A 14,082-nucleotide genomic window follows, 5' to 3' on the forward strand; every position below is an offset into this window, starting at 1 on the left:
TTTATCCTCCCTAAGTCCATGCTGGTGTTATCTTCCCTAAGTCCATGCTGCTTTTATCCTGCCTAAGTCCATGCTGGTTTTATCTTCCCTAAGTCCATGCTGGTTTTATCTTCCCTAAGTCCATGCTGGTTTTATCCTGCCTAAGTCCATGCTGGTTTTATCTTCCCTAAGTCCATGCTAGTTTCATCTTCCCTAAGTCCATGCTGGTTTTATCCTCCCTAAGTCCATGCTGGTTTTATCTTCCCTAAGTCCATGCTGGTTTTATCTTCCCTAAGTCCATGCTGGTTTTATCCTCCCTAAGTCCATGCTGGTTTTATCTTCCCTAAGTCCATGCTGGTTTTATCCTCCCTAAGTCCATGCTGGTTTTATCCTGCCTCAAAGCTACGATCCAATCCCTTACCCTTTTATCCTTATATCCCGACTCATTCTCGGAGTGAATTCCAGAGGCTCACAATCCTCACTTTAAAAAGTTTCCCTCCTACTCTTTGTCCTAAATTACAATTAATGGTCTGTCCACGTCCCCTCATTCTATGCCCTTTGAACATTGGCAACAGTCTGTTTCTAACTTGCTTGTGCCATCCCTTTGCAATTTCAAACACCTCTATCAACACTGTACACAGACCTCTAACTATCATTTTTCTGAGATTTGAGAGAAAAGTGACCCATCACGCTTTCACTTATACATTCCATCTCTATTTCCATAATGCTGAGCAGCGCATTTGTGGTCTTAACTGCTTGAGTGCTTATCGTATCGGCTTGTGAACCAGAACCCCCAAAATACTCTGCTCATTCATATCACCCAGTTTGGTCCAGAAGAATAATTATTATTCAAATTATTATTTCAAAGTATACTTTCAAGATTTTCTTATTGGAGTGCATTGTACAAGGAGCTTTACTCTGCATTTTACCCTGTGCTGTACCTGCCCTGGGAGTGTTTGATGGGGACGGTGTAGATGGAGCTTTACTCTGTATCTAACCCCGTGCTGCACCTGTCCTGGGAGTGTTTGATGGGGACGGTGTAGATGGAGCTTTACTCTGTATCTAACCCCGTGCTGCACCTGTCCTGGGAGTGTTTGATGGGGACGGTGTAGATGGAGCTTTACTCTGTATCTAACCCCGTGCTGCATCTGTCCTGGGAGTGTTTGATGGAGACGGTGCAGATGGAGCTTTACTCTGTATCTAACCCCGTGATGTACCTGTCCTGGGAGTGTTTGATGGGGACAGTGTAGAGGGAGATTTATTCTGTATCTAACCCCGTGCTGTACCTGTCCTGGGAGTATTTGATGGAGACAGTGTAGAGGGAGCTTTACTCTGTATCTAACCCCGTGCTGTACCTGTCCTGGGAGTGTTTGATGGAGACAGTGAAGAGGGAGCTTTACTCTGTATCTAAGCCCGTGCTGTACCTGTCCTGGGAGTGTTTGATGGGGACAGTGCAGAGGGAGCTTTACTCTGTATCTAACCCCGTGCTGTACCTGTCCTGGGAGTGTTTGATGGAGACAGTGTAGAGGGAGCTTTACTCTGTATCTAACCCCGTGCTGTACCTGTCCTGGGAGTGTTTGACGGGGACAGTGTAGAGAGAGCTTTACTCTGTATCTAACCCCGTGCTGTACCTGTCTTGGGAGTGTTTGATGGGGGCAGTGTCGAGGGAGCTTTACTCTGTATCTAACCCCGTGTTATATCTGCCCTGGGAATCTTTACCACCAAAGCAAAATACCGTGGATGCTGGAAGTCTGAAATAAAAACAGAAAATGCTAGAAAGATCAGGCAGCACCTATGGGGAGAGAAACAGAGTTAATGTTTTGATGACCTTTCATCAGAACACAGATTGAAACATTAACTCTGTTTCTCTCATCTTTAATATAGATGCGGGGTGCCTAAAATGGACTTGCATCTTTCAGCAGATCATTCATCAATCAGAAATAGAGAACAAAGAAATAGATGTTAAAATGGGCAATTGATTGATGTAGCTGTTAAACTGGAGTTCAGTGAAGAGGCAGGAAACCAGTCAGTCCTGTTACCTCTAAATGCTTTGACGATTCGAACCTGTCCTTGTTCAGAGCCGCTTTAATAACCAGCCACCGAATGACTTCAACATGACGCTGAAAGATAAGGAATTGGCTGTCATTTGTCCACCTGCATGTTGCTACTTTCTAACTCAATACACCGAGTTACGACATTCAGTACACATCAACTAACTCTAATTTACTCTCTCTGCACCTTCCCCACCTCTCCTGAAGGTGTGTTCCATACGCACTAAGAGCTACGCCACGGCTACGTGTGGAGGGCATCCTGCCCAGAGCCAGTCTCATCCGCAGTTGTTCGTGATCAGGAGCAGGAACCCTGGCCAGCTCTCCCACGGTGGAGCGGGAGGTGGCGGGGGGGTGCGGAAGAGAATTACTGCCCCACCCCTCACCCACCATGAGCTTCCGCCCGGCTGGGATTGGTTGAGCCAATGCCGAGTGTGAATCGAGCTGGTTTAAATGATTGAGGAGGACATCAGCTCCCTCTTGACCATCTGAGCAGCATTATCTGTCCCACACTGGTGACACAGGAGGCTGATGTTAACCAACTGTGCCACAGATCTGCCCCAAATTCCGCATCAATCCAAGACAGGACAGTGACATCCTTACGGAAAAGAAGGAATGGTTCCCCCCACCTCGGTTGGGCAGAGGATATGGAGCCAAGGCAGGTAGATGCGGTTAAGATACTGATCAGCCACACTCTGATCCGAATGGCAGATGGGCTTGAGCAACTGATGCTCAGTGATTATCAGACAATATCGTTATTATGGTTATAGTTCTTTACCACAAAGCATACCGTCCTGGTTTGCCTACAGTGGTTTGCAAACGGCATTTTCACATAGTCAGACTTCCAGATCTCCGCTGCGTTTGGAGTTTGAACAGGTAGCACTATTCCAAGTCCAACAGCCGATACCTGCAAGGAAGGTGATACATGGGGGTTACCTACAGCCTGGAACGTGGTAGTTTCCACCATACTTCCCGTTAAAGTTCAATAGGCCCAGTACAGCAGCGACAGTCACCGCCTGTACATCTAACTTTCAGCACCAATATACTATATTCGCTGCTCACAATGTGATCTCCTCTATATCGGGAGGACCAAATACAGACTGGTTGACCGCTTTGCAGGTCAGTCCACAAGCTCGACCCCGAGTTTGCCCATCGTTTTCACCCTCCAGCCCCAATCCCACCCTGATCTCTATGTCCTCAGTCTGCCACACGGAGCGCTGCTGATTTTTTTTCAGATTGTGGTGCTGGTATGGATTCTGTTATTTGCCATTCACACCTCCTCCAGACCCATCTTTTGTTTCTTTCGCTGGCCCATTATCATCTCCTCTTGCCTTGCACCCTCATCTCTTTGTCATTAAACCACTCCCGACTTTCACCCTATCGCAGCTCTTGTTCTTCCTTTTGCCCTCCCCCCACCTTTCCCCGTCTGCCTTAAATCCTGTGCCGCCTCGAATTTTTCCCAGGTCGTCGACCTGAACTGTGCTCCCCCCTCCCCAGACGCTGCTGGACCTGCTGAGCATTTCCAGCATTTTCTGTTTTTATCGCAACACGGGCACCTGGGCAAGGTGCAGTCTGTGCTTCTCCTCAGCGACCAACCCTCCCTCCCCTCCTTAGGGCCAAATCAAAAACCCAGGCTGGTTTCTACACAGGGATATGTATCACTAAGCTGAAGTACTCAGCATATGTCTGCAGCAAGTTTTGGGGAGGTGCTGGCATAGTGGTGATGTCACTGGGCTAATAATCCAGGGGCCCAGGCTAATGGTCTGGGACATGAGTTCAAATCCCACCATGGCAGCTGGTGGAATTTAAATTTAACTAATAAATCTGGAATTATAAAGCTAGCCTCAGTAATGGTGACCATCCTGAATCATTTAAACTATCATCGATTGTGGTAAAAACCCATCTGGTTCACTAATCCCCTTTAAGGAAGGAAATCTGCCATCCTTACCTGGTCTGGCCTACATGTGACTCCAGACCTTGACTCTTAACTGCCCTCTGAAATGGCCGAGCAAGCCACCCAGTTCAAGGGCAATTAGGGATGGGCAACAAAAGCTGGCCTTGCCAGCGATGCCCACCTCCCGTGAAAGAATTGAAAAAAAGGATGTCACACAGAAGGAGATGTTGGTCTGTTATTTGACAAGGGCTAAAGTATCAGTGATGGTCAAGCTGGCCTTTGAAAAGAAACCAGACTGTATGGTGCTTCTCCCCTTACTGCAGTTTGCGAGGCTGCGTGTAACTGATTGGCCTCAGCGTGGACTCCACTACTTTATCTTTATAGCCCCCTCCAGTAGTTTCTAGCGCACTTGTATCTCACGTACCTGGACACAGACGGTGTGATTAGCTGATGGTTTGAGAGGTGGCACCTCTGGGGGGCATGGTGCAGGCTTTCCAAACTCCTCCTGTCGGGCTGCACCCAGACAAGCTTCACCGGAACAGTGAGGTTTTTCACTTGGCAGCGCCCACCCTGGCTGTGTGGCGCTGATGTTCTCCTCAGCCCTGCCTTTTGTATTTGCTTTGTCGGCGCTCATTCTTATGTCTGTCGTCTCCTGGAACCCTCCAGCAGGGCGGGAGGGCTGAAGGCAGTAGGGCAGGCTGAAAAGGCTGTTTAGAGAAAGCAGACAGGATCCTCAGCTTGATTAACGGAGGAGTACAGGATGTTGACACTCAACCTTTACACCGTTGGTAAGGCCATGACTGGGAGTGTTGGCTTCAACTCTGGGCACACATCAGGAAGGAGGTCAAGGCTTTGGAGAGGGCGCGGAGGAGATTTATTAAAATGGAGGCAGGGATGAGGGACTTCAGTTCCATGCGGAGAGAGCGGAGAAGCTGGGGTTGTCCCCCTGAGAGCAGAGAAGGTCAAGGGGAGATAGGGTTGAAAATGCTGACCGGTCTCGATAAAGGAAATAAGGAGAAACTGTTTTCCAGTGGCAGAGGGGTCGGTAACCAGGGGGGCACAGATTTACGGGGACTGGCGAAGGAACCAGAGACGAGATGAGGAGACTTTATTTTTCTGAAACGAAACCCAGCGAGTGACCAAGTCTGGAAATGTACTGTCAGGTCAGGTGGGCAGAAGCAGAGTCAATAACACTTGTAGGAAAAACAGTTTGCAGAGCTATGAGGGAAAGATGGCGTAGTGGTATTGTCACTGGACTAGTGATCCAGAGACCCAGGATAATGTTCTGGGCACCTGGGTTCGAATCCCACCATGGCAGATGGTGGAATTTGAAAGTCTGATGATGACCATGAAATGATTGTTGCAAAACCCATCTGGTTTAATAATATCCTTTAGGAGGAAGGAAACCTGCTACCCTTACCCGGTCTGGCCTACGTGTGACTCCTGACCCACAGCAATGTGGTTGACTCTTGAATGCACTCTGAACGATGAGTGATGGCCTAACCAGCGATGCCCACATCCAATGAATAAAAAAATATACATACATCCTCTGCCTACAAGAGCAGGTCAGATAATGGAAATCCTGCAGTGAGTAACTCACCTCCTGACTCCGCAAAGCCTGTCCTCCATCTACAAGGCACAAGTCAGGAGTGGGATGGAATACTCTCCACTTGCCTAGATGAGTGCAGCTCCCACAACACTCAAGAAGCTCAACACAATCCAGGACAAAGCAGCCTGCTTGATCAGCACCCCATCCACCACCTTAAACAATCTCTCCCTCCATCACCGACGCACAGTAGCAGCAGTGTATACCATCTACAAGACGCACTGCAGCAACTCACCAAGGCTCCTTCGACAGCACCTTCCAAACCCACGACCACTACCAAAGGCAGCAGACACGTGGGAACACCACCACCTGCAAGTTCCCCTCTAAGCCACTCACCATCCTGACTTGGAAATATATCAACGTTCCTTCACTGTCGCTGGGTCAAAATCCTGGAACTCCCTCCCTAACAGCACTGTGGGTGTACCTATAGCACATGGACTGCAGCGGTTCAAGAAGGCGGCTCACCACCACCTTCTCAATGATGGGGGGGGGCAATAGATGCTGCAGCAACGCTCACACCCTGTGAATGAATACGGCACCTGAAGGACCAAATGATCTGCTTCTGAGTTGTAGCCTTTCAGCAATTCTGATACTCTCAGCTGACATCTTCCCTTTGTTCTCTCCTGACATTGATCCCTTGAGGAGCTATAAGTTTTTGGCTGGCAGAGATCGGTGCCGCTCCCTGTTTCCAGCAAATCCAAAACTGGGGAAGCGCAGAGTTTCCCAGTCCCTGCGGCCTGAAGCAGCTGATTTAAAATATAGCAGAGCGCACGCGTCTCCGAAACTAACTGAAAAACAAGAGCCGGTTATCAATAAACTGCCACAGGTATTCTCTCCTTTACCGAACCAAGGAGAGGCAGAGAGAAATTTGGGAGTGGTTCTCCTGAGGGAGCTTTTAACCGAAAGCGCATTGGAGAGAAGGACGGTCGTCTGTATTTCCGTTAAAGGTTGGAAACAAAGCCAAAGTGTTGGTGGTTTCCCGGTGATTGTTGGTTAGCACTGTAATCAATGGTTAAACACTCACCATCTGTGGTGCGGGACAAGCGACTTCAATATCGTGGGCAGACTGGAGAAGTTGGGACAGCTCCCCTTGGAGAAGGTTGGGAGGAGATTCGATAAGAGATGTTCAAAATGGTGAGGGACAGAGCAGACAGGGATAAACTGTTCCCAATTGGTGGGAAGGCCGAGAACCAGAGGGCACGGATTTCAGGAGCAATGGCAGCACGAGGAGAAACTTCTTCACGCAGCGAGTGGTTAGGACCTGGAATGCACTGCCTGAGAGAGTGGAGGAGGCAGGCTCAATCACTGATCATTGTCTTAAGTGAAAATAAATTGCAAAATCACAGCTAGGGAAAGGGTGCAAGGAGTGGGGTTTGCTACACTGCCCTTGCAGTGAGCCAACATGGGGTTGAGGGGCCGAGTGACCTCCTTCTGTGCTGTAACCATTCTATTAATCTACGGGCCCCACAGAGTACATGTTTCAACCAACCTGCTACGTGTGCAGCATATTGGCAGCTCCCTTGCTAGTCAAACAAGGAAGAAGGCTTTTCAGTGGTAAAGCATTTAAATGTTCAAGTTTTAAGATTTTCCACTTTTCTGTGGAGCTTTGGGAGGTTTATAAACAAGGCAGCGAATTGAAAGCAAAGCACTTCCTACTACAGAGTAATACACACACACTCACCTCCTTGTCTCTTTCTCCAATACGATTAAGTAGTTGAACTGACAAAAGACTTCAGTGTCATATGACCCACTTGGCCCTCCAATCAGGCACTGGCATTGCCTCCATAGCTGCAATTGTGAAAATGAAAGTTCAGTGTCCCAGCAGTTTCCTGTAAACTGAATAAAGCTCCAGAGGCTGACACACTGGAGGAGGAGCCTGAACCTCATTGGCTGACATTACAGTGGTGGGGATTGATTGAGCCCCTGAGGTTGTGATAAAGGGGGGAGGGGGTTTATGATCATCCACAAGTCCCGGTGAGGCAATCCCACAGGGAAATGAAAATGTGGCCTGGGCTCACAGTCACCCTCTCAGAGTCTGCTGCCTGGTCCTTGCTGTGAGGGAGCGACGAGTTCAGGAGAGAATTGGGACAAGATGATGATAACCTATAAATAAAATGACCCGAATTGGGACGCGTTTAAGCATTGCTTAAAGGTCTCTTTGAATCTCCCGTTCAAATTTATTCCCAGTTCTTTAGTGCCAATAAAAATGACGTGCCTCATGTTGGATGGGGCTCTCTGCTTTGGGGAGGGGTGGTGGGGCGAGTGTGTGGGGGAGGGGGCCTGGGAGCACAAGGGTCGGGGCTTCGTTTTCTATTCGCCTGGCAGTGCTCACCGGGATAGAGTGGGAAAAATCCAGGGATCCTGTGAGGAGCCCTGGAAGGGTGGGGAGCCACTGAAGGGGGCGGGCGGGCGGGCGGTGGGGGGAGGTAGAGTTTTGTGGTGATGGTGTGTGGGGTGGGAGCGCTCCTTTAAGGACTGTCACTCAGACTGCCCAGTCTCCAGTTCCATCGGGCACACTTGACTTACTGATATCGATAATCGGGATTGTGGATTCAGTGGGCTGGGTATTTGATTTTTGGGCCCCACATTATAGCGAGAGAGATTCAGGCAGATTGGGTTCACATGTTGCAGTAGCTTTCTCGCACCTCTAGATGACACTGTCTCCCAGACTATGTTCACAACAATCCCCATCCAATCCATTGGAGCAGAGACATTAAGGATACAGTGCTTCCCTGAGCTTCTTGACCCTGCGCATCACAATATTTTTAAATCTCTGCTACTGGACTCTTGATACATCCATCTAGTTTCTACTCCATGCTCCACACAGTGAAATCCAATCAACCCATTTTCTCATTAAATCTGCAACACTTTTACCATTTCCAGATACCCAGTGTTGAGGTCCAACTCTTTAGTACAGCAGAGTTACATCCTCCATACCGTCAAACACTCCCAGGACAGGTACAGCACGAGGTTAGATACAGAGTAAAGCTTCCTCTGCACTGTTCCCATTAAACACTCCCAGGGCAGGTACAGCATGGGGTTAGATACAGAGTAAAGCTCCCTCTACACTGTCCCCATCAAACACTGCCTGGGCAGGTACAGCACGGGGTTAAATACAGAGTAAAGCTCCCTCTACACTGTCCCCATCAAACACTCCCTGGGCAGGTACAGCACGGGGTTAGATACAGAGTAAAGTTCCCTCTACACTGTCCCCATCAAACAGTCCCAGGGCAGGTACAGCGCGAGGCTAGATACAGAGTAAAGTTCCCTCTACACTGCCCCGATCAAACACACCCAGGACAGGTACAGCACAGGGTTAGATACAGAGTAAAGCCCCCTCTCCACTGTTCCCATCAAACACTCCCAGGGCAGGTACAGTGCGAGGCTAGATACAGAGTAAAGCTCCCTCTACACTGTCCCCATCAAACACTCCCTGGGCAGGTACAGCACGGGGTTAGATACAGAGTAAAGTTCCCTCTACACTGTCCCCATCAAACAGTCCCAGGGCAGGTACAGCGCGAGGCTAGATACAGAGTAAAGTTCCCTCTACACTGTCCCCAGCAAACACTCCCAGGACAGGTACAGCACGGGGTTAGATATTCTACCATGGGCGGCATCATAGCCGAAGCCCGTACTGTCCTCATTCCATGCAGGTGATGTAAGAGGTAATATAATGGACAAAGGTTCAGAATATCTGGCCTTATCTACAAGTTGTTGTTGACTGGAGGTCTGGTGCGTCATAGCAACATGTCTGTACCAAAGCCAAATGTCTTTAGAAGAGAAAAGCTTGCATTTCTATAGTGTCTTTCACAATCTCAGCACATCCCAAAGCACATTACAACCAGTCAAGCACTTTTGAGGTGCAGTCACTGTTGTAAAGCGAGAAAAGCCAATATGTGCACAGCAAGATCCCACCATTTGCAACAATGACCAGACAATCCGTCTCTGGTTGGAGTTGCTGGAAGGTTACATTTTGCTCAGTTCAAAATTTCTCCTCTGTCCTTTGAAATAGTGGCTGTGGGATCTTTAGCATCAGCTTGAGAGGACAGATCAGTCCTCAATCAAATGTCTCATCGAAAAGCTGCATTTGTGGCAGTGCAGCACTCCCTCAGTACTGTAACGGGCCTTTGTGTTCAAGCCTCTGGAGTGGGACTCGAGCGGAGGCTTGGAGAGGAAAATCAGCCAGGGTCTCCGCCAAGGACAGGCTTTATATTACAGCCTTCTGTGAATACGAGCTGCTGTGAGGCACTCTGTTGGAGGCAGAGTGCCACACCTCTCCCTCTTCTCACTTTAACATTGACGTTTACCCAGAACCACTTTACACAGGGTGGGGCGCAGAGGGGTGGTAAAGTCTGTACATCATGTTCGAGAACCCTCCCTTGAAGCGCCTTGGGACATTTTGCAGTGTGTGGAGGCGCTTTATAAATGTAAGCTGTTGTTGTTGAACACCACAGTGCCCGGAAAGCCTTGCTGGAAAAGCCTGACCTGGGTCTCTAATCGGGTGCGATGCCTGTGGCCCAATAGCCTTTTCAGCACTGACTGCTGCGGAACACACCTGGAGAAGGGCAGCTGTGGGGAGAGGTAATTGGAGAGCACACAGGGAGCACTGAACCACCAGAAGCCAATATCTTTAATTTGGTCTCAATGTATTCTGGCATTGGGCTAAATTAATTAACATCATTAAGATTGTCTGTTTGCAGTTAAAATGGAACAAGTCAGAATTTAAAATTGCAATGGCAAAGGGAGAAAGCATTTCCCTATTTCTTCAACAAAAATAGCTGGAAAAACTCAGCAGGTCTGACAGCATCTGCGGAGAGGAACACAGTTAACATTTCAAATCCATATGACTCTTCATCAGAACTAAAGAGAAATAGAAATGAGGTGAAATATAAGCTGGTTGAGGGGGGTGGGACAGGTAGAGCTGGATAGAGGGCCAGTGATGGGTGGAGGCAAAGAAGAGATTGCCAAAGATGTCATAGACAAAAGGGTGATATTAGCTAAATGATGTGATTAGCTAAAGGATGTGCTAATGGTGACATTAAGGGTAGAAAGCAGGACGAGCAAGGTACAGATAGCCCTAGTGGGAGTGGGAGTGGGGTTGGGGGCAAGGGATTGAAATAGGCTAAAAGGTAGAGATAAAACAATGGATGGAAATAAATTTTAAAATAATAATAGAAATAGGTGGGAAAAGAAAAATATATTTTAAAAAATAATAATTATTAGAAAAAAGAGGTTCCCAAAGGGGGTGAGGATGGAAGAGAGAGTTCATGATCTAAAATTGTTGAACTCAATATTCAGTCCGGAAGGCTGTAAAGTGCCTAGTCGGAAGATGAGGTGCTGTTCCTCCAGTTTGCGTTGAGCTTCACTGGAACAATGCAGCAGGCCAAGGACGTACATGTGGGTATGAGAGCAGGGTGGTGTGTTGAAATGGCAAGCGACAGGGAGGTCTGGGTCATGCTTGCAGACAGACCGAAGGTGTTCCAGTCTGCGTTAGGTCTCTCCAATGTAGAGGAAACCGCATTGGGAGCAGCGAATGCAGTAGACTAAATTGAGGGAAGTGCAAGTGAAATGCTGCTTCACTTGAAAGGAGTGTTTGGGCCCTAATAATTATTACATTTTTAAAATATATTTTTCTTTTCCCACCTATTTCTATTATTATTTTTAAATTTATTTCTATCCATTGTTTTATCTCCACCTTTTAGCCTATTTTGATCCTTTCCCCCCACCCCCACCCCCACTAGGGCCATCTGTACCTTGCTCGTCCTGCTTTCTACCCTTAATGTCACCATTAGCACCTCCTTTAGCTAATATCACCACCATCAACAACCCTTTGAATTTTTGTCTATGACATCTTTGGCAATCTCTCCTTTGTCTCTACCTATCACTGGCCCTCTATCCAGATCCACCTGTCCCACTCCCCCCCTAAAACAGTTTATATTGCACCTCTTTTCTATTTTTCCTTAGTTCTGATGAAGAGTCATACGGACTCGAAATGTTAACTGTGTTCCTCTCCGCAGATGCTGTCGGACCTGCTGAGTTTTTCCAGCTATTTTTGTTTTGGTTCCAGATTTCCAGCATCCGCAGTATTTTGCTTTTATCCCTGTTTCTTCATTTGCTTCTGCCTCCTGACCCTCCCTCTGTCCATCTTTCCTCTCCTGGGTTCTCTCACATCCTTTTCCTTTCTCCTGCTCGATGGCTCTCTCTCTCTCTCTCTCTTTTCTGGCAGTGAGTGTCCTTCTGCAGTGAAGTCAGTCACCCTGCTCCTGTTCTCAAACATGGTCTGTCTTACTCAGCCGCTTCCGAGCTGGATTGCAGGTAGACTGGAAGACCTGGAGTCTGGATTACGTCTGATCCCCTCACGAGCAGAGTTTAAAATGTTTGCACACCGCTGCCCAGGAACACCTCATCATTTGCTCGCATTAGACGACAAACTCTGAATTTGAGCCGCTGTCATCCTGTGAGAAAGGATCTGTGTCAGACTGTTTAGCAGAGTACCAGAAGGTGAGAATGGGGGAGCCCTTGTCTTAATATCGCTGCACTGTGCACTTGTCAGTCGAGAAACAGATTAAGATTTTTAGGCTCTTGGTGTGGTATTTTCTCTCATACCCTGATCCTGGATTTTTAATCATTAACTTGCCATGGCTGAGACAAAACATCACCTTTCCCTGCCTAGTGTCCCCACTGCTCGTGCTAAGTATGCCTTGTGCTCTGATCATATTATTGGTACTCGATCTTGGTATCTTAAGTGTTTCGGGGGCAAGGCCAGCATTCAGTTTCTTTTTATCCATTTACGGGATGTGGGCGTCGCTGGCTAGGCCAGTATTTGTTGCCCATCTCTAATTGCCCCCTTGAGAAGGTGGTGGTGAGCTTCCTTCTTGAGCCGCTGCAGTCCATGTGGGGTAGGTACACCCACAGTGCTGTTAGGAAGGGAGTTCCAGGACTCTTGACCCAGCGACAGTGAAGGAACGGTGATATATTTCCAAGTCAAGATGGTGAGTGGCTTGGAGGGAACTTCCAGGTGGTGGTGTTCCCATGTGTCCTTGTCCTTCTAGATGGTAGCGGTCACGAGTTTGGCAGGTGCTGTCTAAGGAGCCTTGGTGAGTTGCTGCAGTGCATCTTGTAGATGGTACATACTGCGGCCACTGCACGTTGTTGGTGGAGGGAGTGAATGATTGTGGATGGGGTGTCGATCAAGCGGGCTGCTTTGTCCTGGATGGTGCTGAGCTTCTTGAGTGTTGTGGGAGCTGCACTCATCCAGGCAAGTGGGGAATATTCCATCACACTCCTGACTTGTACCTTGTAGATGGTGGACAGGCTTTGGAGAGTCAGGAGGTGAGTTACTCACCGCAGGATTCCTAGCCTCTGACCTGCTCCTGTAGCCACAGTATTTATCTGGCTGGCCCAGTTCAGTTTCTGGTCAATGGTAACCCCCAGGATGTTGATAGTGGGGGATTCAGTGATGGTAATGCCGTTGAATGTGAAGGGGTGATGGTTAGATTCTCTCTTGTTGTAGAAGGTCATTGTCTGGCACTTGTGTGGTGTGAATGCTATTTGCCACTTGTCAGCCCAAGCCTGGATATTTTCCAGGTCTTGCTGCATTTGGACATGGACTGCTTCAGTATCTGAGGAGTCGCGAATGGTGCTGAACATTGTGCAATCATCAGCGAACATCCCCACTTCTGACCTTATGGATTGGGGGGCAGGCCATAGCGGACAATGGTGGCCCATAAGGGGAGGCAGTAACAGCTAACCAGTGGCGGGGGGGGGCAGGCACACCGGCATGTCCTCACCCCCATCGGAGAGGCAGTCCTCACCGTCACTGGAGTGGCCGTGATTGAGTGTGGCCAGCAACAGGGCTGGAAACATTGAAAATGATGACAAGCTCCTTCTCCTCACATCCCACTTCCTGCTCATCCCATAACCTCGTCTCACTTAGAATGGTGGAAACACGCACCTTATACTTCCTCCTCTCCACTCAGCCCAACCCTACTCTTGTGCCTTCCTCTTTTCAGAAACCCAGGGCCTGCAACCTGGCCAGGAATTGGTGTGGGAGCTCAAAGTCCAAGAAGAACAAGAGACAATGGCGATACACCATCACTCGATCTCACACTCGCAGCCACCAACTGGCACTCTGTGTGTGTGTGTGTGTCCGCGTGTGTATGTGCACGTGTGTGTCCGCACGCGTGTGTGTGTGCGCTCCAGAGAGTAGCCTAAGGGTTGGACCTGCATGTGGTGAGACACTGGGGACATGAGTGCCCTGCAGCCACGCCGGGGACAAAGGGCATCACAAGTGCCAGCTCCCCAGAGGGCGAGGTCACACATGGGTCCTATTGCAGAGGACTCGGATGGCGACTGCGATAGGGCAGCCTCCTGACTAAGGCTGCTGACCATGCAAACTGAACTGCTCGGGGCATTGGCAGGCTGCTGAGAGCCCTTCTCCCCTCCTCCCTGTCCTCTGTGCTGCTGCTCTGTCTCCCTCTCATGCTGCAGCTCAAAGAGGAAGCAACTACAGCACACATGACTGGGAGCAAGTGGTCTGCCCAGAGACCTCGCAG

At 48.8% G+C, this 14,082-nt stretch overlaps 1 protein-coding gene and 1 long non-coding RNA gene across 2 annotated transcripts in view; both read right to left on the bottom strand.

Moving 5' to 3' along the window:
• LOC144694969 (poly(ADP-ribose) glycohydrolase-like) overlaps positions 1-4,590 on the bottom strand; it is a 38,609-nt gene extending 34,019 nt beyond the window's left edge. Inside the window, exons 1-3 of the mRNA XM_078565791.1 lie at positions 4,346-4,590; positions 2,806-2,934; positions 2,019-2,099 (exon numbers count right to left, since the gene is read on the bottom strand). Of these exons, the coding sequence (XP_078421917.1) occupies positions 2,019-2,099; positions 2,806-2,934; positions 4,346-4,555 (420 nt within the window). The 5' untranslated portion in view covers positions 4,556-4,590. The remainder of the gene's footprint in view (positions 1-2,018; positions 2,100-2,805; positions 2,935-4,345) is intronic.
• LOC144694973 (uncharacterized) overlaps positions 1-14,082 on the bottom strand; it is a 125,528-nt gene that overhangs the window by 34,148 nt on the left and 77,298 nt on the right. The gene's annotated exons all lie outside the window — the stretch shown is intronic.

This window comes from Cetorhinus maximus, chromosome 20 (genome assembly GCF_964194155.1).
Source record: "Cetorhinus maximus chromosome 20, sCetMax3.hap1.1, whole genome shotgun sequence".
Lineage (NCBI taxonomy): Eukaryota > Metazoa > Chordata > Chondrichthyes > Lamniformes > Cetorhinidae > Cetorhinus > Cetorhinus maximus.